Genomic DNA, 26,553 nt, shown 5'->3' with positions numbered 1-26,553 from the left:
GCAAAAATAGGACCTCTGGCAGGGATTGATCCCTGACCGTCACAATAAAAACAGCGCGACATCGCGTTGATCCTTCAAGCCAGCCTGTCACCGTACTTGCCTTTCATGGTAGCTATGCTTCTACATTTACTTAGTGCTCTTACACTTCTGTTAGCTTCTGATATTGAATTGGCTGTGACGAAGAGTGCCAAAGCACTGTGCAAGCTATGAAGATTGCCTTTTATGGTACTCAATACGAAGTCACCTCTGGTTAGTTTCATTTCTTTCATATAAATTAGTAATAGACAATTTAGTTGTGTGGACTGTAATTTTGTAATTTTGTTTTGTAGAACTGTAATTTTGTAGTGCTTAAACTTGATGGGTTTGACAAGAAGTCGATGTTTTGAAAGAACAAAAACTTTCAGGTAGTTAATTGCATTTAAAATAAAGGGTTTCCTACTTTATCACATCAAAACATTATCACTTTATTTATTATGCATCACATTTATTCAAGATTTCAATTGTTTTGGTTTGTGCCACCGAAGCGACTCCGACGTCATCAAGCATCAGTTAGAGCAGCAAAAAATGCTAAGTCGTCCATTTTCAAGACTGGCTCAAAAAGCGCAGTAGTTTCATTACCAGAATTAGAAGAATAAATTTTTAAAAATCATTTTTTGGTTTGTGTACCCTCTTTTTATCCTAACTTTTTTGCTACAGTAGTCTTCCTCAACTGCAACCGCGAGTCTTCTTCAATCGTTTATTCGAATATAAAAAAAATTATTTATTCTATATCATTTATTTTTATATTAAACAGAACTCAAGGACTGAATATGCATCATTGACGTTTTTTCTTCTTTGAGACAACTCTTCCATTTTTTAGTCGCAGATATCGGGACCCGAAAAAAAGCCTTAGAATACGTTTCAGTTGCGAATATCTTCTCATATGCGATAAAAACATACCATTCACTGCTCATCATCCTTCAAGTTTCAGCACTACGTCTGAAAAGAAGCAGTTTTCACTCCTGTTTTTCTGCTGAATGTCGCATACCTAAATTACACTTCATTTTGTACACCTTAATATGTGTTTGTTTGAAAACGACAACCCCGTCTTCCTTTTCTCTTTGCTCCTTCCATTTTTTCTGATTTTCCAACCCCTACTTAAATTTTTTCTTAATTTTCCGACTCCCTCTTACGACCCCTCCCCTGATCCGACACCCCTCTTACGACCCCCTGTTGAGAAATTCTCAACACACGCTTGACCCTGACTGTAACACCGCCACCGCCATATTCGGTCACGGGAGTTGAAGGACACGGCAGACATGGAGGATCATATCAATGATCCCAATGTTCTTTCTACATCGCATTATGACTATCTCGATGATCCTATCGCTACTGACACGCCGGCGTCTGTTTCACCTATTGTTGTTATCTCTTCTACCTCTAACTCTCCTCTTTCACAGCTCGCGCATGTACTTATCCATCATCAGCACAGTCGAGTTCCATCTTAGATAGCACGCAGCGTACAGTGTCTGGAAGTGCGAACAGTGTCTGGATCGTCATCCCAAGTTACGCATAAGCAAATGACAGCGAAAACAACATCGTCAAGGTCCGCTTTTAAAGAACAATTTGCCATGTTATCGTCCGCGACAGATGCTGTGAAACAGATGATAACGTCGCTTTCGCCAATAGAAGGGCGTCGCAATGCAACTTTAGCCACTATCGAACTTGAGCTAAGAGAAATCATTGCGAAGATAGAACGCCAGCGAGGGTTGACACTCGAAAGGTCTACTGCCGAAGGGGAGAACACCCCCCTTAAGGCAAAACCTTATGCGCATCAATTTTTCCAACCTTGTCGGTCACAGAACACACTGTTTCGTACATTCTTCCGCATACTGTGCAAGAGTTAAGTGCGCATCAATTACACGAAGTTCATGAGTACATTCTGCGTAGCAATTCCATCCGCGCCAAATACCATTAATAGATAACCCTCGGGAAGCGGAAACGATTCCGGTAGCGGAACGAGAACAAGCTGGACGGATAGCACACTATGTGCGTCAGTTACATGACATCAGCGACACAGCTATTGTAACGTTTCAACAGGTAACTAGTAAGCCCGCGCATCGTCTTCGCTATACAATTCTCATGGCTTGGATTCATGAATTGCAAAGCGTCATCATTGCGATTGCAGTCCAGCGCGAACTGTTACAAGAACTACTACGGCAAGCTTTTCTAAGGCCGCGAGCGATGAAGATTATAGGCACGTTACGTTGGAAGTCTTTAGCATTACAGAAGACGTACCTCGAAAGGCACTGATGAATTCGACAGCCATTTTGGCATGCCACTCGATTGATACGGACACTGGAATTGTTCCAGTTGATGCACGAGCTATACCATCAGCACAGTAAAACCGCATCACTGAGCGAGGACTACTAACGCTCGCTCATACCACCACAAGTCCCTTATCCACAACACCTGAAGCGTACACACAAGCGTTGCATTCGTGGTGAACCAACTATGGCGAAGTCCTCCATACAAACGTGACCTCGGAATATCAATATTAATAAGGATTGTCACTTCCGGAAACTACTGCAGTATTTACTAGGTCATCCACTGTTCCATCACCAACATCTGTTGCTTCGAGATCTGCGCAGGCAGAAACATCGCACATAGTAGTTAGCGCAGCTTCTCAAAGAAGCAAGCGTTGCAAGCTTTGCAAGCGTTAAGCGTAGCATCTAAGGCACAAATGTCTACGGTTCCTTTATTAACATATGCTCAGAGTCCTAGTATTTCTCATCAGTTTCAGAAAGACCTCAGAGTAACGCCAAGAACAGGCAAGAAAGAACACGCCAAAATTACCATCGGCAAAGTCTACGAAGCCCTCTTTAAACCCATTTTCTAAACGAAGTTCATCTGTATCTCGAACCTCGCGCGCAAAACCATCTATGCCACCGTCCCCGTTGTGGCGGGAGGCTGGACTAGCGTCCAATCTTTCGCATTCAGGCGAAGGTGCTAGAAAGAGTGAATGAAGTGAGCGCAGGTTAAACAGAGGGGAACTTCAGACAGCATTAGGGTAAGTTCACGAGGTCCGCCTTCAGCTAAGTCTAGTAATGCGCATTCCGAACTCCATGCCTCTTCGCACCGAGTACCAGTAAGCAAACAATTGTGAGTATTTTGTTCCGGTCGTACGCATAGGAGAGCTTAGTGCCAAAATTATAGAAGTTTGCCTGGACGAGCGCAGGCGGCAGGGTTCAACCAATTTTGTTCTAACTGTCTTTGCGATCACTTTGGTGATTGCGTTTGGACCGATGGTTGTACCTACTGTCGCTTACCTGGTCATCACCCAGCTTTTGGGTTAGGAATCCGTATGTCGATTCGGATATTGGTATGCTTGCACCGCAGTTCTACCAAGAACATGTCAGAAGGACTTACCAAGCCCCGCCACAAGGACGGATCTGTAAAACATCATCGGATGTGGTAAAACGTCGAGGTTCTGAACGCTGTTCTCGTTCAACATCACCTTCCACCTTAACGGGAAGGCCCCTTATTAAGTCGAAGGTCGAGTAGAACGGAGACATTAATTAACTCTCGATTTAGACGAATCCGTACTTGAACGTTTAGCAAGTTCGACGAGCAATACGATCAGAATATGCATCAGTTGATTGACGAATGTGTTAACTCAGTAACCTTGTTCTGATTATTTGCCTAATCCGTACTTCGCTTATCTTTGTGTTGTAGCTCTAGAGATTGAAAGATTGGCGACGGTGTGAAAACAGTGGTGACCCGTCGGAATGGGTTGTCCGAGGGAATGGAGTTCCTACGTGTGTGTGAGAGGGTAACTTGAGGAGGATGCAAGTCCTTCTCGTCTTCTTGCACTTGCACATATTGTGTGTTATTAACTGCTTTATGTATATGCTTAATTACCTACTATCCTTTGAAGTTTTGCATGTTTACATAGTTTTATTCGCCATTTTGTTTGTAGTTATCTCTCTTTAGTTTATGCTTTACTACATTTATGTCAATCTATGTGTGTCTCTAAGTAGTTAGTTATTGCTCTTCGTGCGCCCATGCATAATCAGGAGTTACTCATTTAACCTCAGTAGTTGTAGAATTTGGTCAATAGTTATATCGCCTAATCCTGGTTACTTTATGGGAAAGCATATGGAACGTAGGCTAAAAGGATGCATGCCCTAGCCCTTCAATGCTACGCCGTTATCATCGGTGTTTGCCCATGCCATTCTTTCCCCTCGTGAGGAGTGTCGCGACTCGCATCGCTCCTCTCGATCAAAGGCCGACCGGGAGCATTACTTAACCGCGCCCGGTAGCCAAAAGCGCGCGCTATTACCAGCAAGCTGGCGCAATTGCTGCCTTCTACCGCAAAGCTCCGCCCACTCGAGCCCAGGCTCTATAAAGGACCCGTTTTACCAGCTTCTGTTCATTCTTTCGTATGATTTCGCAATTGGCTGGCTCGGTATCTCGGTATTAATATCGCCTTTGTATTCGTCTTCTGTGTATGCAGCGGTGTTACGTTGTGTATCGCGAATCGATGAATGTAATGCGCACGTGTGTAACACGTGCTGGGAAAGTACAGTATCTTGACAATGAAGAAGGTGGATCACAACGTAGCAGGGGGAACCACGCCGTCGCGTAACGCCTTGGTGGCATCCGGTTGACGCTAGTTGGCATGAACCACATTATACTGTCCCTCTGAGTAGTGTCTGTATGAATTCTCACCTCTTACAAGATAATGTAGTATGTCATAATAGGGAAGCCTCCACAACGGTTCACCGCCTCATAGTGGCGTGGAGGTGACACTGGGCGTCGAACTGCGATGCACAGCGGAGGTCCGTCCCCCGGCAAGGTCTCCCAAGCTGAGAAGGAGTTCGACACATCCGACATTCCGACTTCTCGGAATCGGAAGCCTAGCTAAGAGTAAACCACTGCCAAGATTCACCACCGTCTTGGCAGAATGTCGCAAGGTGGTTCTCTGATCCATATAGGTTGGGCGATGACCTGTGGTGAAACCTAAGCTCGCCGTGGTATGGCTGCTTAGTTTAGGGAAAAGTCTCTTTGCCACTCCAGCATATTCATTGCCTCAGTACCCTGCACACTGGGCCCTGCCGTCTCAGACGTCGGACGGTATGGCGACCAGTAAGAGGCGATCAAATCTCAGGTTGCTCAGGACGTCATTGATTCTGGACCAAGGCGACACACGCACGACTCGCCATGGAGACCGTCTCAGACTGTGTACTTACAACGCGAGAACAGTTTCCACAGACGCTGACCTGCCCTTCTCGGAGCTGCAGAGCGTATCAAATTGCTCTGCAGGAGACCAAGTGCAGAAGGGGCGACGTACTGTCGTACGTCGATGAATGACGGTACACTCGTCATTCGTGGAGGGAAGGTTCCGTCGCGAAATGTAGGCGGTGTTGGTTTTGTTGTGCACCCATCTGTCGTTCATCTCGTCGATTCTCACGAGATCCTGTCACCTCGTCTGGCCATTCTTCGCCTCCGCCCTCTGCACCAAAAATCCATCAGTATCATCAACTGCTACTCACCAACATCAGCAGCTGATGAATCCGAATTGGACGCGTTTTACGAGGAGCCGGAGGAAGTAGTCCGCAACAAGAAGTCCTTCTACAAATTCGTTGTCGGAGACTTCAACGCAAAACTAGGAAAGACCACAGAAGAGGAATACAGGATTGGAAGATTTGGACTAGGGGACCGGAATGAAAATGGCAATCGTCTCGCCGGGCTGTTGTCCGCCGCTCGCCTCTTTCATGGGAACTCTCTTTTCATGAAAAAAGATCGTCGTCGGTGGACATGGGAATCGCCCAATGGCGCGACTCGTGCGGAGATCGACCACATACTCACCAACCGGAGGTGGTGTCTACTTGACGTTTCAGTAGTACCATCCTTTTGTAGTGGTTCTGATCACCGTCTCCTTCGTGCGAAAATACGACTTAGCCACACGAAGGAAAAGAACATCTGCTGTCGGCAACGAAGGAGAGAAGTCGTCTACGACGATTGCGTACTCGAGGACTCCTTGTCCTAAGGTGACTGGCACATCGAGGAGGACCCAAACGTGGACTACGAGATGCTGCTCAGAGGATTACGACCCTGTGCTGAACGTGCATCGAAGCCGCGCACGACAAACTTGGATCGAATTTCGAAGACCACCAAGGAATTGTTGGAAAGAAGAAGGGCTTTGAGGCTTGATCCGAATGCATCGCACATTGAGCGGTTAGTAGCAAACTGCAGAAAGGCGTTGCAGGAGGATCTTTTGAAGTACAGGCAGAAGAAGATTCTGGAAGCGGCACAAAAAAGAACGAGTCTAAAGAAGTGCCGCAGGGATCTCCGCGAATGTAATATACCGCTAGCAACCTTGCTGAGCGAAGACGGGACTCGCACGTCTTCTCGTCGTGAGATGGAAATCATTACGGAGAGGTTCTACTTGAACCTTTTCCGTTCATCAACTCCTGTGTCAAGCCCAATCATCCCCACTGGCGAAGCTCCACCACGGATTCTCCCTTCAGAAGTACGAGTCGCTATCAAGAGCATGAAACCTGGCACAGTAGCTCCTGGACCTGATTTTATATCAGCAGACTTTCTTCGGGCTGGTGGCCTTCCTCTTCATGTAATCAGACCAGTGGAAGACCTCGCGAACCGTTCTTAACCATAAGAAAGGTGACCGAGAGGACCTTCGGAACTACTGTCCGATATGCTTGCTGAGCGTGTTATACAAAGTATTCACTAAGATCATCCTCACGCGCATATCTGGGACGCTGGATGAAGCCCAGCCTCAAGAAGAAGCTGGATTCCGTCAGGGGTTCAGCTGCTTGCTGCTTGGACCACACACAGACCGTGTCGAGGGTCATAGAGGTTTGCCGGGAATACCGCCTGCCCCTTGTTCTAACCTTCGTCGACTATGAGAAAGCTTTTGACAGCGTAGAAACGAATGCAATACTGTCAGCGCTGGTCGATCAAGGTGTGGACGCGTCGTATGTGAGGACATTAGCCCATTGCTACGATCGATGCACGACTAGGATACAGTTTTTCCACCGCCCTCTCACCATACCCATTTTAAAGGGTGGTACGTCAAGGCGATACTATATCGCCGAAGCTGTTCACGGCTGCATTGCAATGGATAATGAAATCACTATCCTGGGAAGAAAGAGGCATACGTGTTGATGGAAGATTTCTTTCGAACCTTCGTTTCGCGGACGACATCGTTCTCTTTTCGAGCAGTACCAATGAAGCAGAAACGATGCTCAACGAATTGAACGAAGCAGGGTTGAGAATAGGACTACAAATAAACAGAAAGAAGACAGTTCATGAAGAACGCCCACTGCGAGGACGGAGGAGTACAACTTGAAGGCTCCCAAATCGTGGAAACTCTGTCATACGTATACCTCGGACGTTCTATGAACATGAAAAACGACTTGAAGGAAGAACTGAATAGAAGAATGAAAGCAGCATGGGCAGCATTCGCACCCGTCAGGGAAACTACGGACCAACTGACGGACCAAGATCTTCGTGCCCATTTGTTCGACTCGACAGTCCTTCCAGCGTTCTGTTACGCAGCGGAGACGTGGGCAGACACCACGGCCACGTCTAGGAAGCTACTTACTACCCACAGAGCCCTTGAGAGATGTCTCCTGAAGTTTAACCGGCGCACACAACACCTAACCGGTCTTCGCAGCTCCGAGCTAAGAGTAATGTCCTGTCTTCGCTACCCATTGGAATATATATCGAAAGCAAAGCATAGGTGGGCCGGTCACATTATGAGAACAATCGACGATAGATGGACTAAAAGAACGCTAGAGTGGATCCCAAGAAATGCTAAACGCCCTCGAGGGAGACCGCCAACGAGATGGGGTGACGCGTTCGCTACACGGATGGACCAGCTGAGAGCTCAGCTGGATACGGCTCAAGGACCTCGTCAACGTCACTCACGAAGCTTGAGAACATCTTGGATGACAATGGCGAGGGAACGAAACGAGTGGAAGAGATGCTGGGGCCCGCACGTCCAGTGAAGACGGGCCATCTAAGTATCTAAGTAAGTATAATAGGGAAGATAATAAACATGCAGTGTTGCAATACTGGGCCAGGAAACACCTAGGTAGCATAGAGGGAGAGAGGGAGAGTGGGCGCGGGTACATTGACCAACGGAGAGAACCCCTTTAACTAGAGACAGAACTGCTTTAACTCTGGTACGCGATCGGGAAAAATGGAAGGACTACTGGCGCCTGCTCGACCAGTTCGAAGGACAACGGGAGCCAAAGTGATCAATGTGAACTTGACCATCAACGAAAATCGTTCATCCAGCAAATTTTGATCTCTGTAGGTGTTCTGGCTCTCTTAAAAGCTAACTGAGAAAAATCGCAGAATTTGAAGTTTAGAGATTTTCTTTAAAGGTTTCAAAAGAAAAATAAGGTAGAAGCACCAAACTTTGTACGAATATTGGAAAATCTCTCTCTACAATTCTGTTGAGTTTTTGTTGCATGAATTTTATTCTGAGCCGTTATTCAAAAACACGTGGAGCCTATTTTGTACAATTTTCATCGCTAATAGACGTCTTTTTTTCACTCAGCAACAGCATCGAAATTGCCTAATAAGAAAATTCATTTTCAATTCGTTATTTTTCTAGTCAAAACGTCTTTTTTCGTTAAAGAAAAAACGCGATACATCTCCTTCCGCCATCGACTAGCATTGGCTTAGTTCACTAACAGGCATTCAATAGAGTACGCTATATATTTAATTTGTTGTAATGAAGGAGTGCGAAGCAATTTCCAAGCTATGAAAGAAGTGAAGCGCTTCTCCAACGACCTCTCAGCACTCAACACGAAGTTACCTCTGGTTAGTTCCATTTCTTTTATATAAAATAATAATACCAAAATTTGTAATGCTTGTATTTGATGGTTATGCCAGCAAGTTAAATTCTTAGGAGGACAAAAATCTTTAATTAGCCACGTTATTTGATGGTTTATCCTCAAATTGTCAGGTGACTGTGGATATCGGATTCTCACTCGCTTTGATTCCTCCTCTCATAGTGAATATTTTCCAATTTCTTGGTGAGATTTTTCAAACAGCTCAGTTTAAAGGCATCACCCCACGAATCTGAGTTGGTACGGATTTCAGGTGGAGTATTCGTATACTGGATAGTAGATTGTGGAGAGGGGTGGGATTCGTCCATTCCTTCATAATCGCCGTAAAAACGGCCCGAAAATGCAGCGCCGTTCAGGGCTGGCGCGCTCCAATCGAATTTCCTGTGGGAAATAGTGCGCAGGAACGGTCGAAGCTGTATCTTCCGGGCCGTTTTCCACGGCAATTAGGAAGAAATGAACGGAATCACTACGACTCAATGTACGAATATTACACCGGAAATCCGTACCACTCCAGGTTCATGGGGTGATGCCTTTAAAGGAAGGCCACAACGCTTAGTTCAAGACGCATTGTATAATTTACACTCCTTTTCTTGCTTCCGTACTCATTACCACTCGAATTTATACTTTATTTACTTATTATTTATTTATTCTTTATTTTACTTTAACCTTCATTTGTTTAGTACTTTCCCAAACTAGCCCAGGAGTGTGAAATCATACCGAGAAAATCTTTAAAAACTACTCCACATGTGTGTTCATTTACATCGACTACCCTTCTTGTCTAGTTCTCCTTGCTCTCTTTGTTTTTTCTCCTCTTCTGACAAGCCATACGACCGCCTCCTGCTCTGACACCTCTTTTACGACTCCCTGTCGAAAAATTCTCAATGCACGTTAGACCTTGGATGTGAATCTGAGGTCCACATGGCGAAATTCTCTTCTAAATTTCTTCGCGACTCAAGGCAATCAGCATCCTAAGAGAAGATCAACGCTCTATTGGGAAGTAGACTAAAAACAAGTTTAGCGAGGTCAACCATAGAGTTACTACAAAAACTCGAGCACCTGTAAACCACTGATCTCTTATTTAAGAAAAAATAAAACCTCATGCAACCTGGTTGGTGTTTCTTCCATTAGATCTATTAACTCCATTAAATTACTGTTCGTGTAGCAACACTCGTTTGTTCTATGCCACCAGAAATTTATAACAATAGAAATCGCTATTATATTTCAACGATCATTGGTATTGGTACATACATTAATGGTATATATCTCTCAAACGTGAGCAAACGCTTAACGCGGGTAAAACGACTGTACAAGGCTGCTTAGTGATGATGATGATACCAACGGTAATGACGGTGAAATCAATTACACATAAGATAGATGTCGTGAAATAAAGGAAATAGCACAATCGAAACAAAATCTATAATCATAAAAACATTTAAAGAACGCTCAAAATTGCGCAAACAAACATATAATAAATATAAAACTACGATAGACTTTTTTCTTCTGTGAAAGAATTCGTAGCGGCATGGAGCTTGTATTAAAGGCAGCGTATCATAAAATGGACGATTTTGGGGTCTGAGAAGTTTGAGGTCTTGGAAAACATACAGTTCGGGTTCTAGATTACGAGTACTAGTGTGGCCACGCTCAATGCCCTCTAATCATCCTAAGGAATGACGTTTGCTCCTACGACGTACGTGAAAACGCACCTGCATGCTGTGAGCGCCACATCCAGGACCGACCGATCGAAAACCAATGACTCCCCAGCAAACTATTCAAGTAAAACTGATGAATACGCGATGAGGGGACCGGAGCGTGTACGACGGCAACGCGTTCTAGCGTTCACCATAGGAGTAAAGATCATTTCCACGCTGCTTTTCTGGATGACTAGAGGGGACTGAGTGAAGCACCCCCAAACTCGTGATCTGGAACCCGAACTCCATTTAGCGCCGCATAGATCCCAAAATCTTCAATTTCGTGATATTCTGCCTTTAAAGATGACGAGCAAGAAAAAACGACGTACATCAGATAACATGAACATGAACGAACGTTGTGGGTGATCATGGCAGTGAGCCCATACAATTCAAACAACCAAATGTAATTCATTACATAGCAAACAATAATAAATACATAGATATTGGTCACTACTAATGTTGTGCATATATAAGCGACAGTACCGGTCACATTTTGAGCAAATCAATTTCGATCAACCCGCATGTGGGGGCGTATGACCTGAGTCTGAGTGTGTGACGGGCGCGGAGCAACGACTTCATGGAAATTAAACAAAAAACTACACTTTGAGCTCAGTGGTCATGTTTGGCTTGACAGTAGTAGCCATATTAGGATTGACGATTTCAGTTTTTTTTAATAACAACAAGACAACATTTTCCGAGATGAATACAAGAAATCCTCTCTGAAAATGTTGCAAGTGATCAAACATTCAATGCAATACAGCTACACACTTTTTATCATTGTTTACAATTAAGCTTCCTACACAATCCCCCATTTGGAAACTTTTTTTTCCGATAAGCAACGTTTAATAACTTGTTACTGTTTACTTGTTACCCTCACCCATCACAACTCAGCAACTTCATTAACTAACCACAAAACGTAAACTTAATCTGCCATCTCATATGTCCGTTACTGCATTTGCACCTTTTTGCTGCAAATAAATATACATTTGCTATCATTGTTCGAATAACTGCCATAGTTCAGAAGCCCATGCAATCGTTTTTCATGGGTAGACACTCTTTTCTGCACCTCTACCCTTTTGAAAAGCGATAGAATGCTCCGTGCATATATCATAGGACGCTCTTGCTATTTACATTGGATAAACGAAAATGGAACGTAGACCGTAAATCTAAATTCAATATCAGCTACTTCAATGGTCATGGTAACAGTAGATGGTGAGAATGCGAGCGAGTAAGAAACTCCTCACTTACGATAGAATTCCTAATGCCAAAAGTATGAGGAAAAATTGTACAAAAAGAAACAAAATTGCATACAAATATACTTGTGTGTATACACATGAACATCACCGTGAAAAAAATGAGAAACCAATATTAAACCAATCCAAAAGCTTTCAAAAATAACAGTTTCTTATAAGCGGTTATGTGAATTGCAAGGCAGAGTAAAGTTGCACATCACGATCGAAGGAGCACGTCGCCGCTGAGAGCATCGTAACGAAAATCCGGGATGATATCTTGGATCTCAAAGAACCTACCGTCATCATGTTACTGATGCCAGCACCGGTGGCCAATACACGGAAGCCACGTTTAGGATCAATCGCAAGTCGGAGTGATCGCAATCTACGATGGAGCGGACGCGCTCCGGTGACAGTGGACTTTGAGATGATGGTGATCCCCGAGACACCGGAAATAAGGATGTTTTAGAAGAGATGGGTAAAAATGTAATAATGTAAAGGAAGACAAGTATTAATTAATACATGGGTCAACAAGTGTTTTTTTCTGAGACTGATAACTACCCAACAAAAGCAACCGCATTAACCAAACTAAGGTATATGGACCAAGTGATTTACATTCTAGATTAGAGATGTATACAAGCAACAAGATTACCTTCATATTAGCAGGAGAATGACCTGCCAACCCACCACTCCTCATGCTTTAAAGGGCCAGCCTTGTTGTGTAAAATTCAGGCTAAATTCTAGTGAACTCTGTTCCATCTTGTTCTTTTTTCTGTTTTATGGCACACCTTCAGGTGTTTGAATAAATAAATAAATAAATAAATATTAACGAGCATATTTTTCTTGGCCCGCTTATTTTCACAACCATGATAGCAGTGTTTCTAGACTACTTCTAAGTACAAGGCAAATTCATACTTGCTACTCACGCGATGTTGCGCGTGAAGTACTTATCGTTCACGTGAAAAAGAGAAGAAAAAGGTCTCCTTTAAACTAATATCTGAGATTTACACAAATTTGAAACTGAATACAACACTCACAATCTCGACAAGGCTAAGGCTTTTGCTAAGCACATCCGACAGCGAATCTTCCAGGTAGCTTATCAGCAATTTTGGTGCATAACCAACACGATAAAGATCGCAAAATTGTTCCAACATCGATACGACAGCTTCAGAAGGCGAGAAAACCTCACCCCACCCTTCATTTGATGCCACCTAAATAACACGATCTTTACAGCGAAAGGAATCCAATGAGGCAGAATACTATGTATATAAGATTTGCCTGTACACTCCACGTATGCGTGTCTGCTAAAATTATCACGTTATCTGGAAGTTGAACAGTATCATATACTGAAGATGACATAGAAGACGACAGGGATATCGCTGCAGCCCTATGACAAGCTGTATTTTCACAACGAACATCGTCGATCATCCTGAAAAGTTGAAAATGTCTTCAAATTGGGAAATTTCGTGGCTATGAACGCTTACTTTGCGAATGCTTCGTTTATATGATTAGGCGTGCCTATCAAACCGGACAGCACAAAGTGTGGCGAGTACTCGGAAGATGGACCGGCTAATAACGAACGACCCAGCCCATCTGCTTGTGTCATGGAAACTGACACGTCGTTACCAGCAGCTAAGGCGCGATGGTCACGGTTTCGACACCCTAATACTGAAGGCAACGACTCCAACGAGCAGGACGACACTGCATCATCTTCGACACCTAAAATAGCTAGATAAGAAGGTTGATTATGGGTGTGTCCTTCTCCACTTCCCTAGATAGAATATATTTGATAAATGAGGTTAATGCATTGGTAACTTCAACTAACTAACTCAGTCTGAATCAAAGAGATAAACTATTGTTAACAGTGCTAGAATGCGAACTAATAAAACTGAAGGTGAAAGCATATGTATCAGAAATAAATGATTTAGCTGAAGCACCCGGCTAACCAAGAAACCTAGGTGAAATTGTTGTTTTGAGATATTTGCTATGTAATCAAATTGCACAGTTCATAAGTTGTAACCTGGCTGTTACTCGTACTCGGTGTAATGGAAGAACAACTAAGTGTTAAGTAATATTACTCAATCTTGCGAATGGACCCATAATTACCCCTTACCCATAATTACAATGTCATCCCATGCTTTTATAGTCTAAGCTCTTTTTCGCAGTTCTACTACACCCCGTCATATGAGAAAGGATGAGAAGGCAACAACGAAAAAAAGATAGTTAAGTTCAAATACAAATGCGACACTTCCTTGCACACTATATGCTGCATGTTTTCGCGTTCTCTTTTGAATGTTTGTTGAATTTTTTTCAAGGTCTTTTAGTTCTTCTTTTCTTGTTGTCATACAATTTTCAGACAAATACTGTAGCTCAGAGAACGTACCTTTACTAGGACTAAATGTGCCATCAAGAGGACATTCCGAAGGAGGACTCGCTATTGATTCTGGCGTCGTTGCAGCACACGGCGAGAACGACTGCGCTATTGGTAGTTGCGAGCAGCGTTCGTCATCTGGAATGGAGTTTAAGCTTGCCTTTTTAAGATAAACTTTAAGATTATGATAAAACTATGTTCATCAATTTTCCTAAATGAACGGTCATGAAATGGACTAAAGAAAGCTAGACAGTCCGAAACCAGAACAGTGATCTGCGCTTTACATGAAACTGACTTATTTTGTATACTCATGAATTAATCAACAACCTTTAGAAACTTGTCACTTCATCAACAAGAAACTGGTCTTCATTTTATTGGGCATACTTTATTTGATAAAATATGTTCTTGCATCTTTCAGCATTTCACACTGCGTGTTTTTTTTTTCGTTTCAGAACGCCGCCTGTACTTGGTTCAACCTGTTTACTGTTGACTCAGAAAACTAGCGATTTAATAAAAAAGGATGACGAAGGAATGAAGAAAAGATGAGAAAAGATGCATGGAAATGAGAAAAGTGTACTATACTTTGCAAAGATCCCATCTATTTCCTAGCTAGTGCTTACCCGCGTTTTACTGTGGCAGAATGTTCAAGTTCCTGTCAGGGGAATTGGAAACTGATGTTCCGAATTCAGATCCTTGAAGAGAGCTTTTTGGAGTAGCAAAGAAAACGAAAGTTAATTGTAGAGTGTTGAATTTCAAACTTACTTGGAACATTCGAATATCCGATTATTGGAGGCCAACGAATAATCGGATAATATAGTATTCCTAACACTCAGAAGATTCAAAAATGGCCCGCATAGAAGTGTGCGGTTAGGATGACTACAGATTCTTTAAGATCACATAGAACATAGTAAAGAAAAACCATTTAACGCACAGTTGCTGCCAGAACACGTGAGCAAATCATGCGCATTTCTTCTACAGAGTGCAATTGTTCGTGGAATTTGTTAAAACTTCTAGCTGTATATAATGAGTACATCTTGATTTCACATCCAAAAAAGCACAATTTGCGAAAGAATTACCGTAAAAAAGTGAAACAAGAAGAAAAACGGTTTTTTAAATATTACGAAATAAACCTTTCTGGTGTATAGCCGAGCAACGTATGAAATATGACAGAACTTGTAGTATGGATGTGACCAGATCGCTATCGGCACCGCTCACAACAGTCTGAAATTGTTAGAAGATCGAATTCTGCTAGCTATGCTCGAATACATATAGGATAACAATAAGGCTGGCTAGTCTTTTATAAATAGTTCTTCAAAGGCATCACCCCATATTCGTGGGATGATGTCTTTAAATCATGATGTTTGAAAGTATTGCACGTTCACGTTCAGCACAACTAACTATCACTAAAGAACTGCAAATTAGTGAAATGCAGCAAAGAGGACCATATTGATTCGCGACTGTAGAAGTGTAGAGTTCACGGAAATATTACAGAGTAAGTCATCAGGTAGGTAGTTTGGTAGTTTACACAATCAGCGTGTAGTGTAGAAAAGAAACTACTAAGATTTTTTCAAACGTACTTTTGCCATTCGATGAGCACTTCCTACACTACCACTGATCTCCAAATACTGCGCAATCTGGACATTATATGGCATGCATGGAGCTTCATCGTTATAGATCTGGAAATAAATCACATGGGAAACTCCTTATCCGTAAAAAGAAAAGGATGGACATACCGATCCAACAAGAGGATTTTTGTCGTGATGTGTCGGTGCATGAAGCGGAGGTGCTACACTGGCTACCCACGACATATGATGCATCAGAACTGTCGATATTACATTCGACAAGAAACTAGAAACACTTGCGAATATATGGCTTCTTAAAGAATATAAAAATAAGGGACGAAAAACACACAATTTCGTATGTTTTGTGTCGAGCTTCTCTACCAATAGTGTCAACTGGCGACAGAAGTCTGCTATCACCACGCTTTCATTATGGTCACGCTCCAGCAAGCTTAACCAGACTGGATGACGAAGTCGTGGTGCGTTGTGAAGTTTGCATACCGATTCGCAAAAATCTTGCCACGCCTACAAACATGAATTAATTTTATACTTGTCATGCTAAATTTGATATCATATCCGTGAACTTCCCTTCACCATTGTTTCTCAATGCGGACAGCCCAGGAATCTTAACTTTTCCATTGGCAACATGAGAGCCCTTTATTTTTCTTATGAAGTGTAGGCTCTCTTGTGTAAAGATTAGAATCGAAAAAGTGACCACCGAGCAAATCAGTTAGTTTTGAAAAGAAAAGACTGCGTGAAGAAAAATTTCTTAGCACAATCACACAAATCCCAAAAACCAATGTTTTGTACAATTGTTAGTTCGAATGGAGAATTAGTCTAGTATTACATTTCACTAGATAATTAGACCAAGCCAGAAAATGTGGCAGGAGTGAAAGGTGGTTCTATCATTTGCTTCGTTTATAGCATAGCTGCATTCCCATCTCAAAAATGTGCTATGTTAAACGTCTCTCGAATACATGTTATATCAATATATCGCAAAGACAGAGGGTTTTCATTTTTGTTGAAGCAACTACCATTGAAATTACTCTTTTTTTTCGCAATAGTGAAACCTGAAACTGGCTTCATGTTAGACCATTTAATCCTCCAGGAGCACCCTTACGCCTGAACGAAAGACGCATAGAATGCGAAAGTCATCCATAACGAGAAAGTCACTAAATCTCGTTTTCTTGTATTTCTTCTCTAGCCAAAAAAGTAAATATTTGGGTGGAAAAATTCAAACAATGTCAAGGCAATATCATATCACCTTATTAACATTAATGAAGAAGGTTATCGAATTCATCGCCGCATTTATGATTCGTGCCTCAAGACGTGACATTTCGGCCTCAACGAGCGGAATGTGCTGAAAAAGTTGAATCCACCTACATCTAGACGCGAAACTTTGAATTCATTGAATGAAAAATCAGAGAAACATTGCAACTAAACATTTGAAGTATAGTACCTGGAACAAAAATCCCTTCTCTGCTTCGTTTAGCATGATGCCCAATCCAACTTGGCGAACATGCTCCTCATCTGTTTGTGAGCCACAGGAACTTAGCCTCGAGCGTGATTTCCAACGCATGGATGGTGCTACAAAGGTAAAACCTCAAATTTCAATCACAAAAACAAACGCTAGATATAGGTACCTAGAACGGTATCTGATACGGAGACAAGTATAAAAGAAATGGTGGAAAATGCCAGAGAAGAAGTGGAGATGAATTAAGCAACATAAAAATGCAAATTCGTAAAATCCACGAATTATATCAAGAGTGATTTCACTGTCTGACAGACAACTGGCCAAAAATTGTATCAATACTATCTTCAGTCTTATGTTTCTTTTTCAGAAGAAAATATTTTTTGTTAAAAGATACCAAGTAATCGCTAGTAATATATAACATCCAACACCTTTTTTAGAGAGCGCTTTATGCTTGATCAGACTTTCTAGTCAGCCTATGCTTGCTTGCTTTTGCTCAATAAAAAATCAAAGTCTGTCGTTTTGAATGAAGGTATTATTTCTAAGGAATAACTTACATTGTTCGCACAAACTTGTTTTATGCGACATCTGTATGCGACGATCGCGCGACAAACGTGAAGCAGTTGGTGGCGAAAATGGACGAATTTCTTCAGAATCGTCATCTAATTGTAGACTAGTGTTCCGGACCTGAGAAATATCATATTAGCATATCTTGCCATAGCAATTACGCCTTCATCGCCACCTTCTTAGCACTTCCACTTACTCGTTTGAATGCTTCTGGCGGCACTGTAGATGATATGCAACCAGGCCTACCGTGACCTCCGTTAATACTATCAGTAGATCGTACTGTAATGTAGTGGGCCTGTGACTCGGAGTCGGATGATTCTAGTGAATCACTTGCGATATGCATTTCCCTGAATCACCATCACAATTTCTACTCCCAACTATTCTAATAAAAAAAAACTCGAAATTATGAAAGTGTGCCGCTGCAAGAAGATTAGATATATCTCATAAAATTTTATTCTGATAGAGCTAGAAAATGAAGTTCGATGAGAAGACGTAAGAAAATATAAAAACCTCTTAACTGAAGACAAACCTTGAACTTATTCGGGGAATTCCGAAAACTCGACTGATTAGTAGACTTTGATCTTCACTGAAAACAAAACTCTTCCGAGCACAATAGTTGCTTTAGCATGATAGTCAAATTGAAGCTATAGAGAATTATTCCTCACGATATGGTGTGGATTTTGAATGAGTCGCTACCCACTGCCGTTGGCATGGCGCCAAACAGCATTTGTGATATTGTTGGTATATCGCGACGTCGTTTAAGGAACTGAAAAGAGTTCGCTTAGAAGGTTTGACAGTGTTTCGCAGCAACGAAGATGAGATATAGTAAGGTCAAAACGACATGAAGCACGTACGCAATTGCGTACGCGGCTTCTTTCGAGGCTCTTCGGTCGAGTGTAGTGGTTAGGAGTGTGGTTGAACCTTGTTGGCACCACCCGTCGCTGCAGTTAGGGACGACCTAACTCAGTCCCAACTGCTGTCTCCATTGCGCCGTTTCGAGTGCGTACGCAAATGCCCCGCAATTACACTCGTGGTTCATGTTTTGACCCTACTATATATCCCATAAAATATTATTTCGAGAAGTAGCCACATACAAAAAGAAATGAAATCTGCAGTTCATACTGTTACAAGAGGGATAGTCAGAAAAATTTAAATGGGAGATCGCGTATAATCACCTTCGGTAAACACGATCATTCTTCCAAATGTTAGAACTTCGTTGAACATCCTTAACACGTTGACGACAATGCCGCTCAATGGTGAGCGACAGCCATTCTGTCTTGTGGAACGGTCGTCACTCAATGCTGCACGACTGCATATTATTTTAATCAAAATGTGCGCGACTGTTTTGTTCTCTGTTCAAACAATCAGTTTAGACTTAGAAGCATTTCATTTTGTCATCGACCAATATCCATTGAATTTTAAGATTTCTTCATATTTATATTTATTTCATTTTTTAAGCAACAACTACAATTACCAGGAACCTTTACTACCAACAATCATGATTTGTTTGGAAACAATCTAAACAACTAAATTTGTTGCACTCACTGCATCCTGCCTTAGTTCTCTTAGTTCTCTCTCATGCTCCTAAACGTCGATCTGCCTGAAGTTGAGAGATAGATCTGTAGCAGTCAGAGCAAAACCTTTTGTTTTAACCTTTGCATCTAGATCAGACACTAACCTCCGCTTGCGAGATCTCGTGCTGCTGATCGAGATGTTGTTGAAGTTCTTGTAAAGCAAGTTGCCGACAATCAACTCTTTGAGGTAATTGATCCTGATTTTCTTGACCTTCTCGCAACACAAAAACCAACCGGTGACCAAGACAATCTGGTTTACGAGATGAAAAAACAGCCGAAATACCATTTGGTTGTTTTCTTCACAAAGGGAACATAAGCAGCCATCTGGACGCTGAGGTCAACGAATCCTTTCATCATGTTATATTCAGGAACAATCAAAGGCATGCTGTTTGGATGACAGCTGGCAGATATCACATATGAATGTCCTCCATCCTAGAACTAGCCCTCTTTTCAGGAATTTTCCCAAATGAACTCTCCTCCCTGCAGTTTTTTACTCTAACGACTTGAGGATGCCTTTACGATTTCTTCGGAGGATTGCCACCATGTCCATCTTCTTCTTGAGAAGACTGTGGGCAAGTGGGAAAATGGTGCGCCAGTTATCGGTACGTAGGCTACATCCTTGCACCGAAAAACCGTCCATCAACTCCAGCACACTACTACAGCCTCTGGCACACTGGTAGTCCGTTTTGAATTTTTTCCGGCACAAACCTTGACCTTTTGAAAGTAGCCAGACCGAGAGCAGACCTTAAAGAGCTTGATTCCAAATCGCTGACGCTCTCTTCCATTGTTTTGCAGAAACGAAACTCGACCTCTCAATGGCAAATTCGACCCGCCGATGCACAGCTCTCTCACGTCTACACATGGATTGAAATCGCTTATTTAGACAGGAATAGGGAATAGGCTGCTGCTTGCAATGCTTTTTCGCTTTTTTGGCAGCACCGTTGTACCACAGCACCAAAGTAAAGATACTTTTGGTTCTCTTCACATCGATCTCTGGTCATGAAATCCGGTAATCGAATATCCATTTCTGGTCAAGTTCCGTGGTTTTAACGACCAGTAATTCCGCTGATTAGCGAATAGACAACGGGACATCTGCAAAAACAGAGGCAAAAAGACCTCCTCAGTTCATCTGCGTCGGTGTGAGTCCAATTATGCTTATCTTGTCCGTAGACGTTGGTCTGATCAGCTACTATGACAAGAGAAAACCAAATTGAAGTTGCGTCTCACAGTTGGATTGGACCTCTGGATTAGCTCCAACAGGCTAGCTAAAGTAACATCGTTTTTCCAAGTGTTCTCTGCTTCTTCGTCGATGTCATCTTCTGAGATATCAGAATAAGATTCATCAGTGTCAGAAACAACAGAAGGAGCCAAGTCATCACCATCGACACCATCGGTAGCTTCAGCATCGCTGTCAAGCAATGATTTCGCTGGAGGGGAGGGGGGTCGATATCGGCATCAATAACGCTCATGGTAACAAGATTACTCACGAATAAAATGATACTCTCGGAGATCCTACTTTTACACCACGGACTCGAATTTATCCCGAGTGGTCAAAACTATTCGAGAAAATTCGAGCGTTGCTAGAGGGTTCAAGATCTGTTCTCTCGTATCTTGCATTTTTCTACATTTTAATCACAATCACTCATTTATTAAAAAAAAATAATTTTCAACGGAAGAAAATGTGTCGTTCCACGTGCGTGACATAAAAAAGTGGCTAGTCGTCAACTTGTTGAGGTGGCTTCTACTAGTGCAGATAAGTTACGAGAAAATACACGAGATGCTCACCTGAAACTTTTTGCAGGCCGACAATTGAGCGTTGGATGGCAGCACCCTGTTTGCAACAGGTACAATTGATGCTGTGTCGAACAGAACACGTTGTTCAGCTTCAATCAGTACCATCCGCAACATGTCAGCACGGAGTTCTCGTTCACTTGAAGTACTGGAACAAAACAAGTAGAAAAATCTAGTTTATAGCAAAATATGCCTGCAAAAATGAACTGAAAATGGATATAACCTCAGATAAACCTACCAAAACGAGTCGAATATCGGACTTTCCATCACCACTGGCGCAGTTTGCTCCCCCAATGAGCTAGGTAGTGTTGTGGATGTCACCCTATCTTGCTGCCCATTTCGTGATAATGGCGGTTGCGGCTGCACAAAAGTATTAGCACCCGTCTTGCGGCGTTTCGTTGCAGGGAAGATCGTCTTGATGAATGACATCTTCCTCAAACCATCCTTGATAATGCTTCGTGAGAATCAGAAAACCTTCTAAAGTTGACTAAAGGATAATCAGTTATCTTAATTTGGCCCAACCTCAAGTAGTACTAGCACAACCGCTCGTGAAATAGTTGCACATCACGTGCGACATTTCGCACGCGGCTCGACAGGAAACAAAACAGCGGCTGTGCAAACCAGCACTGCTATCACTTAACTGCTACAAAGCTGTCCGTGCAATGTTGTTTGTTCCTTTGCTCCGGACGCGTCCCTCCCTATGCGCGTAAAACATTAGATAAGCAGTTATGTTACTTTTGGTGACTGTGATACATTTGTCGCACATTAGAGATTTCAGAAGATAAACAGGTCTTTGAAAAAAAAATTAAAGAAGTCTACAGATGGAAATTATTACGATCTCTTTCCAACTTATATTTTGGTTGCCAGCAAATTTCTGAGAATGATCTCGCGCAAAAAAATATATGGCCGTAGTGGAATTCGACTTCCATTTTCATTCAAGTTTTCTGAAAAGACCCATAACTTGTTTTGTACCAGCAGTTACTCAGATGCTAAAAATCACATCAATACAGAGAACCTTGTGATGAGTGTATCATCAAAAAAAAAAAGTTAAAAGATCACAAATAATCAGAGGCTCCATTATACACCTCTTTACGCTGGTACAAGACTCACATACCGGAGGATCACAGAAAAGCTGCGACCATTTGATCAAATCGGCATTTTTAAAACTGAAGAACTAGCAACATACATATAATTACAGTACAAGTCATCAGGTTTTCGGTGAATGTGCGCTCTGGCCTCTCTGCAGAGAACAGGGAGTTCCTAAGCGCACATTTCTTCTTGGTTTCATTACTTTTTCGTATAAAAGTGCATGAATAAGATTACGTGGTGTTGGCAGTGTCTCACCACAACAATTTTATCGTTTAGAAGCGAAACGATTAATTCCCGCAAAAAAGACCTAGAGGCGTCGTAACAGTTTTGCTGTTAGAGCACCTCCTTCTCGTTACTATGTATGATTGGCTCTTTTGTGATCTTAAGCTTACTAAAATACCAAAACCCTGCTTAAAAAACGGCTAACGATGGATAATTACATGAAAAAGAACAGGAATTCCTATAATCGTGTCAGAGATCTGATGACTGCTGCAACTACATAAGCGGTTGCACTTGAAGCAGTGTGTTCATAGATGCGATAAGAGAGGAGCCGGAACCTTCTCCCCTTGAGGTGAAGGGGCTCACGGGTGCACCTCAAGTTATGAGGATTCCTTAGCCACCCATCAAAAAGTGAAGGCCGTCGGAACACCGGTTCCGATTATTGCATCTATGGGCGCAGTGGAATCATGTTGTGATCGAAGTTGGATCACTGCTGAGTCCATTCGGACCGCAGAGATGAGTTGACTCAGGGAGGCCCCCACCTTAAACAGAACCGCTAACTCCACCGCGCCGCTACAAAAGCAACCGCTTACAGAAGGGGGCGCTCAGGAGGTACCCAAGTGAATTGGGTGAGGCTTCAATTCGTTTTAACCCGACTATTAAAAATCATAAAGTTATTGGCGTATAAATCCACTTGGGATGCGCCAACGTTTTTCACTGGAATTCGTAATCGTTGAGGTTTTGGAACGCATATCGGCCTTTACAATGACTTGCGGGGGCCAGCCGAAGGTCAAGTCAGTGTTTTTATCCTCCCAGACAAGTTGGGTACCAATTTATCGACTCCGGAGAGATGAATGGCTTGGTTTGCACTAGGGCGGGTTCGAACCCTCGACCGTGTGGCTACAACGGACCTCTAGCCGACTACGCCACACCCGCCCTGCTGACCCGACTATTATGTGAGGACTGTGAGGGACCCACATCATCGACAATTACACAGAAGAACACAAGAACATTAAATCACTACAAATTAATACCATAGAAGCTCTCTATAAACGAAATAAACTCCAAAAAAGATTTTAAAGAATGACACAGAAGAAATCCCACATTATGTTCCTGTTACTTACCAACAAAGAAACCACCTTCACTAGCGATAGCAACGTCGCCGACGCATAAGAGCAGGAAGATCAAAATCTGAAAGCAAGATGGCTTAAAAAGAAACACTCAAATGATGCAAATGAAATGCTACTTGGGGAATACTGATATGCAAAACACAGACAAAAACGACAACAACAACTTCATAAATAATAAACAAACTGAATTCTATCTTATAGATGCGCTGTCGAAGATTGACATTGAAGATCACTTTGAATTCGACAACGAAAAATTCAGCTCAATTCAATAAGTGAGAAACAACAGTTTAAAAGATAAAGCACAGTGTAAACAATACAACTGTTGCTGCATGAATGATGTACAGTTGCTGAATGGAGACTTATCATTCTCCTGACTAAATCTGCAGGAAAACTACATTTGATCGGATTTCACAGGAAATATTGGTGGAATGAACAATGAACCGCCGTAGATTTCTTCCAGAATGCTCTAAATACTGCGAGTTTCGCATGCAATTTGCTGAAGTTTTTATGACCACAATCACTATAGTATGCAGTATATAGTACTAGCAACACACCTCAAAGAATAAATTTCAGCTTAAGAAAAGTGAACCTATAGCATAAACAATTCAATAACAGTGCTCATCCGATCAAACGAACAGAAATCTGATTAACAGCAGCGAAGTTGAACCGTATGAGAGCGAAATTACGCTCAAAGTATAAGAAACACTGAGCGAGACATTAAATGCATACAGATTTCTTATTTGAGGCAAAGGAAAGTACTGTTGGAATGTCCTTCCCGCAGCACATTCCTTCGCCAAAAAAGGTAAATAATTAGATGTCTTTTTATCCCTTCTATTCCATCTATATCATAGAGAAGGAAGAAAATTGAAATGGGAAAAAACGGATACTATACTTTTGCAACTATAGGCATTTTTTAATTGCTAGATTAGGAATCCGTAAGTGACCAAAGTAAGTACCACAAAGATGCCCTAGTTGTCACATACACGTCAAAAACATGGCAGATGAACGAAGATTGATGTAGAACAAAATGTATTTCTCAAACAATTGGAACAACAATGACCATCAAAGAACTGAATGAATGAACTGATTAAAGGCATCACCCCACGAAATTGACGTGATATGGAGTTCCGATGGTCGAAGACTATACGGGATCGTAGACTGCAAAAACGAGTGGGATCCCGCTCATTTCTTTCTAATCGCCACAAAAACGGCCCGGAAGAGGCAGCTTCGAGCGTTCCAGGCCGTTTTGCGGCGACTAGGGGCGGGAAGCTATTTTCTACAGCGAGTTCTATTGGAGCGCGCCAGAATTGTGCCCGCACCGCATGTTCAGGGCTATTTTTACGGCAATTAGGAAGAAATGAACGGAATCACCTTCTTCACCACAATCTACGACCCTGTATAGGCATAACCCACGTAGAACCTGTACTGCCCCAGATCCGTGGGGTGATGCCTTTAATCAGTTAACAATTGATAAAACGAAAGCAGACCAATGGCACAGTTTCAGCATAAAAGAGCACATGATAATAAATGCTGTAAGCGAAACGAAAGCCTTTTTTCTCTCGAAGACGTAATGCAAGGACCACAAAATGTCTTATTTTTTCTTATTTATTCCCACCACTAAGCTACAATTAAATGAGCTCCTTTTTTCTCCCAGATGTTCTCCTGAACGAAAAAAAAGGAGAAAAACAATAACATACGTGAAGAAGAATTCTCGATCGGACCGGGTATTCAGAGATGTCTGTTGTGCTGAAATTTCTGGATACTACAGATTCGATATTGCACATCATAACGTGAACTATAGGATTAAAAAAGTGACTTGAAATATCGTCGTGGTAGTGCATCCCAACGCTCTCAAATATATAGGACATTCCACAGATACTGTTCCATCATTTTTCGCATTTCAGTGTTTGCGCACGGATCCGTTGGTCAACCGCTACTTAGATAAGTAACTATCTTACGTATGTTACCGCATGAAGTAATGTGCAGTCTGTCGTTACTGTTCAAACCAACCCAGCATGCATCCGTCAGGCTCTCAACAAACATTTAAAATCATGCCAATATATCACCTTTAGTCGCACAATAAACAAAATGCTTATCGGATTCTTATCGGATATAGGATGCTTACCTTATGGTTCTGGGTGAGATGGCGACACACCTTTGCACAGTAACGCGCGGCTAGCGATCAACGATAAAGCACCCAGTACTTAGAGAAACTTGCAGGTTTTATTCAGGGAATATCATCGTAGCGATGCTTGAATGAAAGAAAAACCCCTTTATATTAGAAGGACTAGTGCTACAGGCAACTTGAAATTCCCCAAGCAGTGTAGAAAGCAGCTTTCATCTGGTCGAACAAACCGTAAGTTGAAGAACTCACCAACCAATTTCTTTGTTTGTACAGAAAGGAATTCTTTTGCTCTTCCAAAGTCCTTTATTTGTTGCATCAAATTACTGCATTTAAACAGTTTCTAAAGTTATCTCCTCTAACTCCGTTAGTATTCAGACGAACAGTTAGTAAGATTTCTCTGCACTGTTTAGATTCAGGTTAAAATAGTTAATCATTATTAAAAGATGCACTTTTCAATTAGTACCTTTCTATTTTAAGTATCAAGCAAGCAGATTCGGGTGAAATATAATTGGAGTGGTCACCCAATGGCACCCCTTAAGTAAATAACTAAACCAGTCGGAGCCCTACGAGCTAAGTATTAGTCTTAGGGGACCTATGCTACGCTGTGACTTACTAAGAGAAAAGGTAAGAAAGAACGTCCAGAAATAAGGGCACCACTGAGTGTCCCCCCCCCCCCCCCCCCCAAAAAAAAAAAAAAAAACCCAACTAATTTTCCCCCAAGATTCTCCATGCATCACGCCTCATACTTCCAATTCCGAAAAACAAGTATTATAAATACTGATGAATGTTGAGAGAGGAACTACCACAACTTATAACAAAGTGATAACTGAATCCTCATATTTTCCTGATTGGCAACGTACACAGTGAAGCCTATTT

The 26,553-nt window shown here is 42.2% G+C and overlaps 6 protein-coding genes across 7 annotated transcripts; 4 read left to right on the top strand and 2 right to left on the bottom strand.

Moving 5' to 3' along the window:
• Positions 1-222: 222 nt before the first annotated feature.
• Positions 223-635, top strand: RB195_001379 (uncharacterized protein; the record flags this gene model as incomplete). The annotated part of the gene is made up of 3 exons (XM_064198134.1): positions 223-249; positions 346-404; positions 494-635. 3 exons carry the CDS (start codon positions 223-225, stop codon positions 633-635), a joined length of 228 nt encoding a protein of 75 aa, XP_064054015.1.
• An 848-nt stretch (positions 636-1,483) lies between these two features.
• Positions 1,484-1,723, bottom strand: RB195_001378 (uncharacterized protein; the record flags this gene model as incomplete). The annotated part of the gene is made up of 1 exon (XM_064198133.1): positions 1,484-1,723. The coding sequence occupies one exon, from the start codon at positions 1,721-1,723 to the stop codon at positions 1,484-1,486; it is 240 nt and encodes a 79-aa protein (XP_064054014.1).
• A 3,621-nt stretch (positions 1,724-5,344) lies between these two features.
• RB195_001377 (uncharacterized protein) lies at positions 5,345-6,031 on the top strand (the record flags this gene model as incomplete). Its single annotated transcript, XM_064198132.1, has 1 exon — positions 5,345-6,031. The coding sequence occupies one exon, from the start codon at positions 5,345-5,347 to the stop codon at positions 6,029-6,031; it is 687 nt and encodes a 228-aa protein (XP_064054013.1).
• A 42-nt stretch (positions 6,032-6,073) lies between these two features.
• On the top strand, positions 6,074-6,652 carry RB195_001376 (uncharacterized protein; the record flags this gene model as incomplete). Its single annotated transcript, XM_064198131.1, has 1 exon — positions 6,074-6,652. The coding sequence occupies one exon, from the start codon at positions 6,074-6,076 to the stop codon at positions 6,650-6,652; it is 579 nt and encodes a 192-aa protein (XP_064054012.1).
• A 658-nt stretch (positions 6,653-7,310) lies between these two features.
• RB195_001375 (uncharacterized protein) lies at positions 7,311-8,012 on the top strand (the record flags this gene model as incomplete). The annotated part of the gene is made up of 1 exon (XM_064198130.1): positions 7,311-8,012. One exon carries the CDS (start codon positions 7,311-7,313, stop codon positions 8,010-8,012), a length of 702 nt encoding a protein of 233 aa, XP_064054011.1.
• Positions 8,013-11,148: 3,136 nt separating this feature from the next.
• Positions 11,149-25,339, bottom strand: RB195_001374 (uncharacterized protein; the record flags this gene model as incomplete). Of its 2 annotated transcripts, XM_064198129.1 has the most annotated exons (21): positions 11,958-12,026; positions 12,082-12,201; positions 12,819-12,992; positions 13,060-13,210; positions 13,266-13,500; positions 14,165-14,290; positions 15,283-15,373; positions 15,730-15,828; positions 15,886-16,000; positions 16,064-16,236; positions 16,976-17,071; positions 17,171-17,298; positions 17,740-17,869; positions 17,946-18,096; positions 18,279-18,335; positions 18,415-18,515; positions 21,109-21,262; positions 21,353-21,444; positions 21,495-21,547; positions 23,547-23,613; positions 25,250-25,339. In XM_064198129.1, 21 exons carry the CDS (start codon positions 25,337-25,339, stop codon positions 11,958-11,960), a joined length of 2,472 nt encoding a protein of 823 aa, XP_064054010.1. The 2 variants fall into 2 exon arrangements, with proteins under 2 accessions (XP_013293812.2, XP_064054010.1); XM_013438358.2 differs by lacking the exons at positions 11,958-12,026; positions 12,082-12,201; positions 23,547-23,613; positions 25,250-25,339 and adding an exon at positions 11,149-11,271 and having other exon boundaries at positions 21,353-21,543.
• Between the last annotated feature and the right edge of the window lie 1,214 nt (positions 25,340-26,553).

The sequence above is a fragment of the Necator americanus genome, chromosome IV, assembly GCF_031761385.1.
Source record: "Necator americanus strain Aroian chromosome IV, whole genome shotgun sequence".
Classification (NCBI taxonomy): domain Eukaryota; kingdom Metazoa; phylum Nematoda; class Chromadorea; order Rhabditida; family Ancylostomatidae; genus Necator; species Necator americanus.
The sequence above is the reverse complement of the archived record's forward strand: the minus strand, read 5'-3'. Positions and strand labels throughout refer to the sequence as shown.